This window comes from Hyaena hyaena, unplaced genomic scaffold, assembly GCF_003009895.1.
Source record: "Hyaena hyaena isolate Hyena2069 unplaced genomic scaffold, ASM300989v1 scaffold_1584, whole genome shotgun sequence".
Lineage (NCBI taxonomy): Eukaryota > Metazoa > Chordata > Mammalia > Carnivora > Hyaenidae > Hyaena > Hyaena hyaena.
The window spans coordinates 66,563-82,268 of NW_024082220.1; the positions used below are offsets into that span (position 1 = coordinate 66,563).

General features: G+C 38.9%; 1 protein-coding gene across 1 annotated transcript; it reads left to right on the forward strand.

Annotated features, from left to right (window-relative positions):
- Window positions 1-2,537: 2,537 nt before the first annotated feature.
- LOC120226099 (zinc finger protein 91-like) lies at window positions 2,538-6,584 on the forward strand. The gene has a single exon (XM_039224307.1). It carries the CDS (start codon window positions 2,830-2,832, stop codon window positions 5,317-5,319), a length of 2,490 nt encoding a protein of 829 aa, XP_039080238.1. The 5' UTR covers window positions 2,538-2,829; the 3' UTR covers window positions 5,320-6,584.
- The last annotated feature ends 9,122 nt before the right edge of the window (window positions 6,585-15,706 follow it).

Consider the following 15,706-nt stretch of genomic DNA (forward strand, 5'->3'; position numbering starts at 1 on the left):
AGAATCTATTGAAGAGTTTGTGCTTTCACCATTGAATTGCCATGTCCCCTTTGTTGTAAATTAATTGACCATGCGTGTGGGTTTATTTCTGGGCTCTATTGTGTTCTGTTGGTCTATGTGTTTATTTTTATGCTAATACCATACTGTTTTAATTATCACAGCTTTGTAGTCAGGGAATTTGAAATCAGGGAATGTGATCCCTCTAGCTTTGTTCTTCTTTCTACAGATGCTTTGGCCATTCGGGATCTTTTGTTCCATAGAAATTTTAATACTTTTCTGTTTTGTGGATGGGTTTTATGTGGACTGAAATTTTCAACTTATTTGTGTGAATACTAAGGAATATGATTGCTACGTCATATTAAAGAGTTTAATTTTGTACGAACGTGCGAACTCTTCCAAAGAGGAGTAGCATTTTGCATTCCTACCAGCAGTGCATGAGAATTCTTACTGCTCCACATTCTCACTAGTATTTGGTGTTATTGTTCTGGATTTTGGCCATTGTCATGCTTGCGGTGATATCTCTTTGTTATAACACATATTTTCCTTGGTTACAGTTATGTCTTTTCTTTAATATTTATTTGTATTGAGAGAGAGAGAGAGCTTGAGCTGGGTAGGGGCAGAGAGAGTGAGAAACAGACCCAAAGCAGGCTCTAGGCTCCAGAGCTGTCAGCAGAGAGCGTATCGTATGGTTTGAACTCATAACCCTGCAATCATGACCTGAGTCAAAGTCGGACACTTAACTGACAGAGCCCCCCATCTGATCCTATGGCATTCTTTAAACTAAGAATTTGTGATATCTTGAGAACATTTTTTTTAAGTTCCTGCTTTAGTCCTAGAAATATCATTAACTTCATTTACCATAACCCTTTCTTTTTTTTTTTTTTTAATATTTTTATTTATTTCTAGGAGAGAGAGACAGCGTGAGCAGGGGAGGATCAGAGAGAGAGGGAGACACAGACTCTGAAATAGGCTCCAGGCTCTGAGCTGGCAGTCAGCACAGAGCCCGAAGCGGGGGTCGAACCCACGAACCGCGAGATCATGACCTAAGAGAAAGTCGGACGCTTAACCGACTAAGCCACCCAGGCGCCCCTTACCATAACCCTTTCTATAATGATACATTATTTTGGGGCCCTGGGGTGGCTCAGTCAGTTGAATATCTCACGATTTTGGCTTGGGTCATGAAGTCACGGTTCATGAGTTCAAGCCTCACACTGGGCAATGCACTTATAGTGTGGAGACCTTAGGGGATTCTCTCTCTCACACTCTCTCCTTGCCCATTCCCCATTCACAAGCTTACTCTCACTCTCTCTTAGTAAACAACCTTAGAAATCATTCTAGTATGTGTCTCCTGGAACATGTATACATTATGCAATTCTATTGAGTATATACCTAGAAGTAGAATTCGTGGGATATTTAGTTTGACATTTCAATACTGAAATAGATATAACTGGACAGTCTTCCTATAACCCCCAGCTGTCTACCTGTTGAATGTTTTCCACTTTTTACTTCATGCCCATGGTATCATTTTTAGAGTATGCATCAATATTACGCCTTTTGCTAAACCTGTTTCTTTTTCTGCAAGGTCATGCTTTTAACGTCTGCCACAATCATATTCCCCTAGATGTGCAAGCACAAGCACTATTGTCACATTGTCCGTTACTCCTTATGCTTCACTCCTGCTTTCCCGAATCCAAATCTTGGCCTTCAGATTTTTCACTGGGCTAAACAAACCATCCTGGTATCTCCTGATATATTAATTTTGAGCACTTAAGCACCTACGTTTATGCAGGACATGACTCTCCCTGCCCCCTGCACTGCAGAAGGACCCCTATTCATACACAAGGGACATGTGTATGAATTGGTCAGGACAGCAGCTTGATCTGGTGTTACATTATATTATGTGGTTAATAATGTATGAAGATAGGATGAAAGAATCAAGGTATTTTAAGGAATCTCTAGGTTACAACCTACATATTGATAGATCTAGTAGGTTAAGTTAATAAGTAACCACAGTTACACAAATGAGTAGTTTCTAGAATTCTGAAGCATTTTTCCTTGGAGAACTAAAGACTGGATTTACACTCCATAAAGAACACAGACTAGAGGGAATGAAAGATCCATTGAGTATCACTGAATTATGAAATATTGAGTTCAGGTAAACACATTTGTATAATAATTAGGAATTAAGGAATATAGACATCTCTAGGATGTCATGCACAGTTTTAAAATAGCCCGTGTATATAGATGGGCTCCGTAATCATGAAGTATCATTTAAATATCCAGTTATATGTCCAAAAAATATGGATAGCTAGTGTATTATGTATGTTTTGAAAAATTACCTAAAAATCAGAGAAATTGTTAATAATTCCTAATATTAACCTTATAAAAAGAAATTTTAAATACATTGTATTTAACAATAGTGTTTGAAGACCATGGTTGAAAAACTTCCTTTGTTCATTAGAAAGTATTGTTTGGGTGTGTAATTATGAAATTTAGTATAATATATTTACCTTCCAACTCTATTTGATAGGAAGCCTTTCCGCTGGATTTGCACTCAAGGAATTATCACCAGTTGAGGACATTAATAAAGGAGAATTTTACTCCTTAGTGATACTGGAGAGAAATGAAAGCCATGGCATCAGGGATTTTGATCTCAAGGAAGTCTGCGAAAATAGACATGAGTTTGAAAATCAGTGGGGATATGATGAAAGAAGTTTGACCCATCACAAAAATCTCACTGGTAGGAAAGACCAGCAACCTAATCAGTCCTCAGTTACTCTTCCTGAGAAGCAGAGTGTTTCTCTGAGAAAAGATACATACCAGTATTTCATGAATGATGAACCATTTATAAGGAATTTGTTAAAATGGGACAGTAACATAAGCGGTCCTGGAAATGAGTACATAAACTGCTTGGAAAATAGAATCGGGCTAATTTCCCAGGCACACCTGGCTGAACTGCAGAGATTTCATAATGAGGAGAAAATGTATGAATATAATCCAGTTGAGAAGTGTGTCAGCAATGGTTCCTCAGTCTCACCACTTCAAAGAATTCCACCCAGGACCCAAAAAACTTGGAATAAATCTAGGAAGATTTTTAATTTGTTACGTACACAAGCCAGGCGAGCACACACTAGAGGAAAATCTTATAAATGTAATGACTGTGGGAAGGATTTTAGCAAAACCTCAAACGTCATGAGTCATGAAGGTATTCCTTGTGGACAGAGACCTTACAAATGTAATGCATGCAGCAAAGCCTTTGCTGAGTGTTCAAGCCTTACTCCAGATAAGAAAATCCATATTGGAGAGAAACCTTACAACTGTCATGAGTGTAGTAAAGCCTTTGACCAGTCTTCAAACCCCTTTATGCATCAGAGAGCCAATACGGGAGAGAAAGTATATAAATGTATCATAAATGTCAAGACCTGTAGTCATAATTCGAAATTCGCATATCATCAGAGAATGTATACTGGAGAGAAACCTTACAAAAGTAGTAAGTGTTCTAAAGCGTTTACCCAGTTTGGAAACCTTAGTAGTCATAAGAAAATATACGCTGGGGAGAAACCGCACAAATGTAATGTGTGTAACAAGGTTTTTATCCAGAGGTCAAGACTTATGGCACATCAGAGAATTCATACAAGAGATAAACGTTATGAATGTACTGAATGTGATAAGGCTTTTATGAAACGTTCAGAACTCTTGCGTCATGAGAGAACTCATACTGGAGAGAAACCTTACAAGTGTGTTGATTGTGGCAAGGCTTTTTCGAGGAGTTCATACCTTACTCAGCATAAGAGAATCCATACTGGAGAGAAACCTTACAAGTGTAGTGAATGTGGTAGGGCTTTTAACCAAGTGTCCACCCTTTGGCGTCATGAGAAAATTCATACTGGAGACAAACCTTATAAATGTAATGAGTGTGGCAAAACCTTTACCCAAGCTTCAAAACTCACTAGACATCAGGGAGTCCATACAAGACAGAAACCATATAAATGTAAAGAATGTGGTAAGGCTTTTATCCAACTTTCACACTTTAGGCTTCATGAGAAAATTCATATAGGTGACAGACCTTACGTATGTGAAGAATGTGGCAAAGTCTTTACCCAGCCTTTAAAACTCGCTACACATCAGAGAGTCCATACAGGAGTAAAAGCACATAAATGTATCATAAGTGGCAAGGCCTATAGTCAAAATTCAAACCTTGCAAATCATCAGAGAATATATACTGGAGAGAAACTTTACAAAGGTAATGAGTGTGGCAAAGCATTTACTCAGTTTGGAAACCTTAGTAGTCACCAGAAAATACATGCAGGGGAGAAACAGCACAAATATAATATGTGTAGCAAGGACTTTATTGAAAGGTCAAGACTTATGGCACATCAGAGAATTCATACAAGAGATAAACGTTATAAATGTACTGAATGTGATAAGGCTTTCATGAAACGTTCAGAACTCTTGCGTCATGAGAGAACTCATACTGGAGAGAAACCTTACAAATGTATTGATTGTGCCAAGGCTTTTTCGAGGAGTTCATACCTTACTCAGCATAAGAGAATCCATACTGGAGAGAAACCTTACAAGTGTAATGAATGTGGTAGGGCTTTTAACCAAGTGTCTACCCTGTGGCGTCATGAAAAAATTCATACTGGAGACAAACCTTATAAATGTAATGAGTGTGGCAAAGCCTTTACCCAGGCTTCAAAACTCACAAGACATCAGAGAGTCCATACAGGAGAGAAAGTGTATAAACGTACCATAAGTGGCAAGGCCTATAGTCTAAATTCAAACCTTGCAAATCAGACAATGCCTACTGGAGAGAAACCTTACAAATGTAATGAGTGTGGCAAAGTGTTTACACAATTTGGAAACCTTAGTAGGCATGAGAAAATACACACTGGGGAGAAACCACACAAATGTAATGTGTGTGGCAAGGCTTTTCTCCAAAGTTCCAGTCTAATGGAACATCAGAGAGTTCATACAGGAGAAAGACCTTATAAATGTACTAAATGTGATAAGGCTTTTATGAAACGTTCAGAACTTTTGCGTCATGAGAGAATTCATTCTGGAGAGAAACGTTACAAGTGTATTGATTGTGGCAAGGCCTTTTTGAGGAGTTCACATCTTACTCAGCATAAGAGAATCCATACTGGAGAGAAACCTTACAAGTGTAATGAATGTGGTCGGGTTTTTAACCAATTTTCACACCTTTGGTGTCATGAGAAAATTCATACTGGTGACAAACCTTACAAATGTAATAAGTGTGGCAAAGAGTTTACCCGATTGGGAAAACTTACTAACCATCAGAAAATACACACTGGCTAGAAACAACACAAACAAGATGTATGTACCATGGCTTTTATCCAGACGTCAAGCCTTTTGGTCAGAGAATCCATATAGGAGAAAACCCTTGTAAATATCCTAAATGTGATAAAGCTTTTAGCACACATTCAGACCTTTGCAGCCATGAGAGCACTCATACTGGAGAGAAACCTTACAAATGTAGTGAGTGTGGCAAAACCTTTGCTGAGTGCTTGAATCTTACTCAACGTAGAAAGATCCATGCTAAAAAGATAAATAAATAAAAAAGATCCATACTAGAGAGAAACCTTATAAGTGTAATGAGTGTGGCAAAGTATTTACCCAATTTGGAAACCTTGCTAGGCATCAGAAAATACACACTGCAGAAACCACACAAGTGTAATGTGTGTAACAAGGTTTTTATCCAACGTTCAAGCTGTATGGCATTTCAGAGAATTCATAAAGGAGATAGACATTATACATGTAATAAGTGTGAACAGGCTTTTATCAAAGGTTCTCACCTTTGAGGTCATGAGAGAACTCATACTAGAGGAAAACCATACACCTGTATTGAGTGTTGAAAAGCCTTTACGGAGTGTTCACATCTTACTAACTCAGTGTTAACCTAATATGTGTGGCAGTGCTTTTGTTTAATTTCAAGCTTTGGGGAACATCAAAGAATTCATAGGAGATAGAAACAAATGAGCAAGTTTTCAGACTTGTTCAACATCAGAGATTCCTTCATGGAGAGGAACCATATGAAACTAACATGTGGGAAAACATGTATCTAGAGTTCACACCTCCCCTGATATCAGAATACAAATCTCTGAAAGAAAGCACACGCCAGGAATGTATGGAAAGGCTCATCCAAAGCTTATTTAATCTTATGGAATGTAAGTGCTACTAGAGAGAAACTGTACAAATGAAAAGAGTGTGATCTGGGTTATTAAAAATGTACAAATTGGAGAGGGGATAAAATAGGTGAATGGAGTGAAGAGGTACAGACTTCTAGTGGTAAGAAAACAAAATGTACAACTTTGTGCTTTGTAGTCTTGAAAGAATTCACATAAACATGGAAACCATACAAATGTGTCAAGGTTTTTACCTCAGCACGAAAGAATTCATACTGGACAGAAACATTACACGTGTAATAAAGGTAGTAATTTGTTTAGCCAATTCTTCACTGGACTACAATTTAAAAACTCACACAAAGTGAACTAGGTTTAATTTGAGGATTACCCTATCTTTGATGTTAAATTCCACAGAAAATTAAAATGATTTAAAACTCATGAGATGATGTGTGTCAATGGAACAAGTGTATCTGTGGAAAGACCTAATCATTTTCTGTTTAAATCTTTTATAAAGATTTTATTTTTCTCTGTACCCCCAATGTGGGGCTCAAACTCACAACCCCAAGAGCAGGAGTCACATGCTCTTTTGGTTGAGCTAGCCAAGTACCCCTATAACATTTTTTACTCAATTATTTGAAGTTTCTTGATGCTCCATTATTATTGATGACTTATAACCTCAAGTTTGGAATCCACTGGTGTTATAATTTCATTATGTGCATTTCATTTGTCAACCATAGTGGTGGTTTCACAGAAAGGATTGGTAAGGTGAAAGGAATCTCTATCATTGAGGGGGCTTAGTCATACTTATATACCCTGGAAAAAGTAGGATGATAAGTTTAAGATAAAGTATACCATACATTTGGGAGCATAGGGAGTGGGAAAGAATAAACTTAAAATTGTTATGTAAATTGTCATGTTTTCTGTAGTCACAGCTCCTTCTCTGGATTTGTTGGTATGATTGAGCGTCTTTGTTTATTACTCCATAAGATAGATGATCTTATGTATATCATGGATGAGTAAAAATTAGTCTTAATTTTGGAAACTGAAGAGAAAATCCTAGAGAGCATTTAAAAGAACCAAAGTAGGGGTGCTTGGGTGGCTCACTCTCTTGGGTGTCCGGCTCAGGTCATGGGATCAATGTCTATGTTGGGCTCTCTGCTGAGTGTAGAGCCTGCTTACTATTCTCTTTCTTTCTCTGTCTCTGTCTCTCTGTCCCTCCTGCCTCCTCATGCTCTAAAAACAAACAAACAAAAAGCTAAACCCAAATTAGTATGCTTGTGAAGGATTCAAATTTGGCCACTTAAATTGCATTTTGACTCCATTTTATTTAGGATACTCAGTTCTCATATCTAAGTAAAATATAAGCTTTTCTGTAACCCTAAATGAATCATGTACCTTTTTAAATCCCAAGTGCATCATGGTTTTTGGGGCACATTTCATAATGAACCCTAATACATCCTTACGCTCTCTAGGTTGAATGTCATGTATTAATTTTCATGTTAGATTCAAACCTACAGTTTTGGAAATATATATTCATAAGTTGCATTTAAGAGTTATCTACCTATAGTATATCCTATAGTATTTTTGTGGCTCTAATGAAAATACATTTGCAATCAATTTCAAACTCAAACCTTCTGCAAATGGCTTCCTCATTCATGAATATACACTATATGATTCTGTATCTACCTGCCTTGTGTGCTGAAATGAGACCCATGGTCTGCAACTTTACATTAAATGAAAATAGAAAAATAGCAAGCATATGAAAAATATTAGGAACTAATGGAAAATGTGCAAAGTAAGGATAAAAGTAACACAATCTATATTGTGCTAGAGTGCTCAGGGAATAATTTGAAAAGATATTTTCATGAGTTTGCTCTTAAGAATGAACATACACATTGGGGCGCCTGGGTGGCTCAGCTGGTTAAGTATCTATCTGGCTTTGGCTCAGGTCATGATCTCACAGTTTCATGAGTTCAAGCCCCATGTCAGGCTCTGAGAGCCTGAGCCTGCTTCAGATTCTGTGTCTCCCTCTTTTGTATGCCACTCATGTTCTGTCTCTATCTCTCAACAATAAACATTAAATTAAAAAAAAAACATACACAATGGGAATCTTATTTGATAATTAGGAATCTCATATTTACCCTCTAAAACATTTTTTGCTTGTTTGCATTTGTGCTTATTCCAAGGGAACAGGATGTTCAGATGTTAAGAATAATGACTGCATGCACTGAAGTGTTAGGAGAATGTTGATTATATGATGATGTTTTTTCAGGAAAGCAGGGTAGACTTCTCAAGTTCTGAAAATGACTTGAGAAAGCAGGAAATGGTGACTACTTTGTTATGATGCATAATGTGCCGGACCAGATTTATAGTACTCATTTACAGTGTGAACTTACAACTGCTGCCAAGGGAAGGGCCTCTTGGGCTTCATTATTAGCTTGCCCTGCCCAGATGGACAGAAGAGTAAGAGGTTATAATGATGCCTCACAGGTATCATTAGTTGGGCATCAAAAGTAGTCAGACTCTTTAATATAATATAAACCTGAATGTTTACTCCTGACTGACTTGCTGGGAAAGACCACAGTCATCCTCATGCTAACTACTACCTTCTTCCTGATGCACACATAGCCCCACCACACAGTATCAGTGTGGAAAATGGTCATGAAATACTATTTATTTCAATTACTGAAGATATTTTTAGACTTGTCACGATTGTTTTTCTATTAAGTTGTAGTCTAATATTAAATACATTCAGAAGTGATAGACTATTTCCCAACTACAAAACTTTTGTAGCTCTTTCACTTCAAAGGAGAATGGAATTAAAGTCATCTTAAAGTCAGTCCTTCCATTCTTCTACCAAGATACTAGAACCAAGGACTGCCTGGGTGGCCCATTCGGTTAAGCATCTAACTCTTGATTTTGGCTCAGGTCATGATCTCATGGATCGTGGGATTGAGCCCTGGGTTAGGCTCCACACTGAGCATGGAAAAATAAACTTTAAGAAACTTATTTATTAAAAAAATTTTTTTAATAAATAAATGAAAAATTAGAAAAAAGAAACTTATTTAAAAAGCTACTAGCAAAGAATCTCTGTATTGAAACTTGGCAAATTAGTGTTGGATTCAGGTAAATAAAATTAACTTAAAATTAATATATTTCAAAGGAAACGTGTAAGTTAGAAAACCCTAAGGATTAATAACTTTTGACTCATTTGGAACACCTATGACAGTGGTCATGGGTTGCATGCAATATTGTACACTCAGGATAAAGACTGATAAACAGATAAAGTCTGTCGATAAAATTTTACTTATCCACGGTTATCCTTGACTACCTTGTCATTAAGTTTTATTAAAGGGTATATGTTCTTAATTTTATTTTTACATCCATTTTTTATTGAGAGAGAGAGAACACAAGTGGAGGAGAGGCAGAGAGAGAAGCAGACACAGAATCCTAAGCAGTCTCCAGGCTGTGAGCTGTCAGCACAGGGCCCAATGTGGGATTAGAACTCAAAAACTTTGAGATCATGACCTGAGCCAAATCAGAGGCTTAACCCACTGAGCCACCCTGGCACCCCAGTTAAGAGGTATATTTAAATTTGGTCTGCAAAATGTATTCTATACCATCTTTTTCCTTTACCTTCTGTTGTTTAAGCATGAATATGAAATTTGAAAAACCCCAGTATCCTTATTTTAATCTATTGTATTTTAGAGAGAAGTGCACGCAAATAGGGGACGGGCAGAGGGAGAGAATTTTTTTAATTTTTTTTTTGTTTATGTTTTATTTATTTCTGAGAGAGAGAGAGAGAGAGACAGCATGAACAGAGGAGGGTCAGAGAGAGGGAGACACAGAACCAGAAATAGACTCCAGGCTCTGAGCTAGCCGTCAGCACAGAGCCCGACGCGGGACTTGAACCCATGAAGCGTGAGATCATGACCTGAGCCAAAGTCGGACGCTTAACTGACTGAGCCACCCAGGCGCCCCAGAGGGAGGGAATCTTAAGCAGACTCCACACTCAGTGCAGAGTGTACCCATGTCTCCATCTCACGACCTTGGGAGGTTGGCCTGAGCCAAAATCAAGATTGATGCTTAATTGCCTGAGCCACCCAACCACCCCACTAATGAATGCCCTTGTCAAAATTGAATTATAATGTATAGCTAATTGGGCTTATTTCCATGAAAATAAGACAAAACCTACTAAAAGGCCTTTGCCCCTCACCATTCATCCTTCTTGGTCATACAGCGGCCATCCTGCTGTAAGGAGACAGTGTTAAGTGCTGAGGGAGGTGCAGCAGGCAGAGGACTGCCCAGGAGACCCACCCCATCCCACCCTGCATCTCTGGGCTTCCTGTGTGTGAGAATGATAAGCCACCTAGTTATTTCAGCCACTGATTTCTGGGAAGTCTGTCACTGAAGGGAAGTGTCCTATTTGACGAATAAGATTAATATCTGTATTGAGAGTAGAATGGAGCATTTGAGAGGGAATCCTGAATTTAACATTTTATAGCTTAGAAAAGCTACAAAAGGCGTCATCCTTCACAGATGGGTTAGAGGTGTTTGGCATGTGCTGCCTACAAGTCACAATATGAACCAAACAAAATACAGCTTGAGAATTTGAGGAATGTTCAGAATGCTAGGGTAGAAAGTTACAGGAGTAAGGAATTTGGTGCCACAATAGAATTACATGTTTACTTGAGCTTTTGAACTATTAGTCTCTGAGATTATGTGCTGCACTAACTATCTACTTTGCACAGATAAAATGCATTCACTCATTCTGTCAGTCGGGAACCATTCTAATCACCGATATTAGCTGGAAACAAAACTCCCTGTCTTCAAGTAACTTATATTCTATAAGGGCAAGTATATAAGATAAAAAATATGATAGTGATAAGTGCCATATACGTGTTCATGTGTAATGATTGACTGACAGGATTTCTTAATTTAAACAATGTTTTCAGGCAATGCCCACATGATGAGGTCATCATTAGAACCACTGAAAGTGTATCATGCAAATACAAATGGGGAAGCGCAAGTAGGTGGAGAAAACAAGCAGAAAATTGCTGGAATGGGAACATATTTACACTGGGTCAGGAATATCCACAGGTGGCATATGGCTTGGTGAATGTGATACTATGTTTCTACTAGAGACATGTAAAATTTGGGACTCCTTGTACTTAGAATTTAAAAATTTTTGATAACAAAACTCCCCAGAGTGCTTAAGATTATTTGTGATAGATCCAAAACCATGACCTGTTTGGAGAATGCACAGACCTATTTCTTTATGGCAACCTTACCACTACTGAGAGAACACAGCAGTGGGGTGGGGTAATGAATTAATGGAAAGATGGTAAATACCATTTGTGAAAACTGTCTAGGGAGTTGGTCCCAGGAGTTGTTAGGATACATACCTTTCCTGTTGTCTACCTCTGTGGCCAGCCAGGTGTGTATTGCTACTTCCACTCAGGAATGTATATCAAGTAAAATTTGGTGTGTCTTTTATGTTCCAGTTATATTTTCAATGTCAAGCTCAAAAAAGTTTTTAACACATAAGATATTTTACTTGCAAATTGAAGAGTAACAAAATCTCATAATTCATGTTTTCCACAAATTCAAGACCTAGTAACTCCCAGTTACTCCTAGTTTTATTCTTCCAATTGAGACAAATCTTATGTCACTATTGCCTAATGTTTTGATTAGAAAATTGACCTTGCAGTATGTTTCACATCTCAATTTTATACCAACTCAGATGTGATGAGAATGTGACTCTGTGTGTGAGGTCGGCAACCTTTTATGTCAGGAACATATAATAAATATTTTATTCTTTGTAGGCCATACTGTTCCTGTTACCACTCTTCCATTACGTCCTTATTGGGTCAAAAGTGCCTAAATGTGAGTGTGGCTGCATTCCAGTTATACTTCACTTAAAAACAGACAGTGGCTGCACTTAGCTCTTGTTCTGTAGGCCGCAGACTCCTGATCTACCCAAAGGAATTAAGAGCACTAGAAGTAGTAACTATATGGGGCGCCTGGGTGGCTTGGTCGGTTAAGCGTCCGACTTTCACTTAGGTCATGATCTCGCGGTTTGTGGGTTCGAGCCCCGTGTCGGGCTCTGTGCTGACTGCCAGCTCAGAGCCTGGAGCCTGTTTCAGAATCTGTGTATCCCTCTCTCTCTCTGACCCTCCCCTGCTCACGCTGTCTCTCTCTCTCCTGGAAATAAATTAAAAAAGAAAAAAGAAAAAGAAGTAGTGACTATATGAGTAAACAAAAACTGTTTTTCCTGTTTTAAGCCTATTTAAAATATAGTGGAAGGTTTAAGAAACTAAGACTCTAGCATATATGTGTATAGCATATGTAAAAGAAACCTAAACTAATGGTAGCACAAGGCAGGAGTGGAGAAATGGAAGTCCATGTGGAAAGGAAGGGTCGGATGCTATATAAACTTCCATGGAGGTAGCTAACACCAGTGAACCAAAGAAAAGATTTAAAACTAAATCATCAGTAAAAATTCAGTTATTTCAAAAAACAGAGAGGGAATAGAGCAAAGGAGACATTATAAAAGCAAGAGCAAAATAGTTAAAAATTTGTTTAATGTTTTATTTATTTTTGAAACAGAGACAGCATGAACAGGGAAAGAGGCAGAGAGAGAGGGGGACACAGAATCTGAATTAGGCTCCAGGCTCTGAGCTAGCTGTCAGCACAGAGCCCAATGTGGGGCTCGAACCCACAAACTGAGATCATGACCTGAGCCGAACTTGGACGCTTAACTGACAGAGCCACCCAGGTGCCTCAAGAGCAAAAATATTTTAAATATATGTATCTGTAAAAGGAAATAATCTTTTTTTTTTTTTTTACAAATAGTTTATTGTCAAATTAGTTTCTACATAACACTCAGTGCTCATCCCCAAAGTGCCCTCCTTCATGCCCATCCCCCCCTCCCCCCCACATCCATCAGTCCTCAGTTTTTGTCAGCATTCAAGAGTCTCTCATGGTTTGCCTCTCTCCCTTTCCCCCACCATTTCCGCCCTTCTTCTCCCCCTTGGTCCTCCGTCAAGTTCCTCCTAATCCTCCTATACGTGCAAACATATGGTATTTGTCTAAAAGGAAATAATCTAAAGGCCCCATTCAAAAGCAAAAATTGTCACTGGACTTTTTTGAGTTTTATTTATTTTGAGAGGGAGATGAGAATCTCAAGCAGGTTCTGTGTCATCAGTGTAGGCCCAACATGGGGTTTGATTTCAAGAGCTGTGAATCATGACCTGAGCTGAAATCAAGAGTCTTAACACCTATAACAGTGTGAGCCAACCAGGCATCCCTGACAATTGGATTTTTTTAAGACAGATAACACAATATTTCCTGAGAAACTCACTTCACAAAGTAAGGACACAAAATCATGGACAAAAGATAAATAGAAACACTCTGAAAAATAGAGTGCTATATTAAGATCAACGTAATTTCAAGAACAAATATGACTGAGGATAATGAAATCTGTTTCACAATTATAAAGAGGTAAATTCACCAGAATGACATGAAAACCCTAATTAATCTCTTTTGTTTTCACTACACACAAATATGTAATCAAATACTCCCTATATCCACGTCAGACACTAGGACCATGATGGTGGACAAACTTTGTTCACAAACACACACACACACATACACACACACAGAAACATTACACATAGATGCAAACACGTGAGTATACACAATATACACTCAGATGCACAGTCATATACCCTCATACACTTAAACACACTCCACAGCAAACTCACACTCATGCACACACTCGGGAAATACAAGCACACACTTTTACACACACTCGCCCATACTCCCACATTCCCAGCCCCGTGTATGTAATTACATTCAAAGAGTCTGCATGCACATATGTGTCTCGACAATGTGCTCACATGTTGGAAGAATACAGGAATCTCCTGACCTTGGATGCCTGAAAATGCACCTTTTTCACTTCTTCCATCCCTGCAACAACCCTCAGAGATGATATTTACCACGTGCAATATCTTCAAGTGTTATAAGCATTGCCACTGCAGGGGCAGGCGAACGAGGCAGAGTTGGAAGGGTGCAGGCGTGTGATAGAGCAGGGTCCAAGCGAGGCCAGGGGGAGGGGGTTATAGGTCGTGTGCAGAGAGCATGGGAGCGTGGAGGAATAGATGCAAAACTCTTCAAAGGCATATGAGGCCATAATACCTGATAAACACAGATAGGTACAGAAAAGTAGGGGGAAGGGCTAACATGAACCCTGAAGTATGGGATCAGAGTCAGGGACACCAGTATGAGCACAGATTTAGTTGTAGATATGCAGATAAAACAACAAAGAGAAAACTACAGATCTGTGTATGAACAGGTGATTCCCAGGTCAGTCTGCTCAGAGAGTCTAACAGCAGTGATATCCCAGTAACAAGGAGAACACCCAGCACCCACATCTTGGAATAACACGAATCTCTAACAGAATGCTCCTGGGAAATATGGCAGATTCTATGGCAGGAGCAAGGGAAATACAAGATGAGCCTGGAGGATCTTGTAGTGACAGAATGTTAAGAGTAAGGAAATTTAAAAAAATGGGGTCATATCAAAGGGATATAATAGCTAAATCTGAAAGAGCTCCAGCAGTCTTTGCCAAATCTCTGATACCAACTGGGTGTCCTGCAATTCAATGTAATTTTGACTTTTATCTGCTGTTAGTGTGGACCCCACAAGCTAAGGGCAGAGTCCTTCATGGGATGGCCCTCACTTCAGACACCGGTCATGAGTCAGGCATTCTGAAACCTTCCGTGCATCTCCAGGCAACTACAAGACTTCCTCCAATCCCTTCTGCTTCAATATTTGGTGAGAAGTTCACAGAACTCAGAAAGTGCTATATGTATGATAATCCTTGATAAAGTTGGGACCCACAAAATGGAGGCCACCCCAGTGGCCTGACCCACATCACAAATGTAAACCTAAATCAGCCTGCTCTCCTTGAAACATTTAGCAAGGAAACCAAGCATGTGGAATCCTCCAACTCAGTTTCACTACCCAAACTTACCCTAGAAAACAGCACCTGCTGGTCTTCTAAGGAAATCCCCAACCCCCTAGCCAATCATTCCCTGTTATGCACTGCCTCTTCTAAAACTCAACTTTGCCCCAAATCCCTCAGGAAGAGCACTCTACTCTCTGCATGTGAGGCTCTGTCCTTCCCCAATTATGGGTTGTATTCCCTGGAATAAAAGAGCAAATTTGTTACTAAATTGTTTTTGTTTTGTCATTTCATATTTTATTGTAAAGGACAGCAGTAAAGAGCCAGATGAAGGCATCCACAGAGCAAGGTTTGGGAGGATTGCCCACACAGTAGATTTTGTCCCCCACCAAGAAGCTCCCAGAAGCTTCTCCACGTGTTAATCAGGGCTTCACTACCTAGACACGGTTGATGAAATCATTGGCCATATGACTTAACTCCTTTCTCTCCCCAGCAGCTAGGCTGTTGAACGATTCCATCCAATCATATAGTTGGTCTTTCATAGGTGTCCAGTTCCCCATTTTGAAGTTCTGCAGCAAACTCATGAACTATG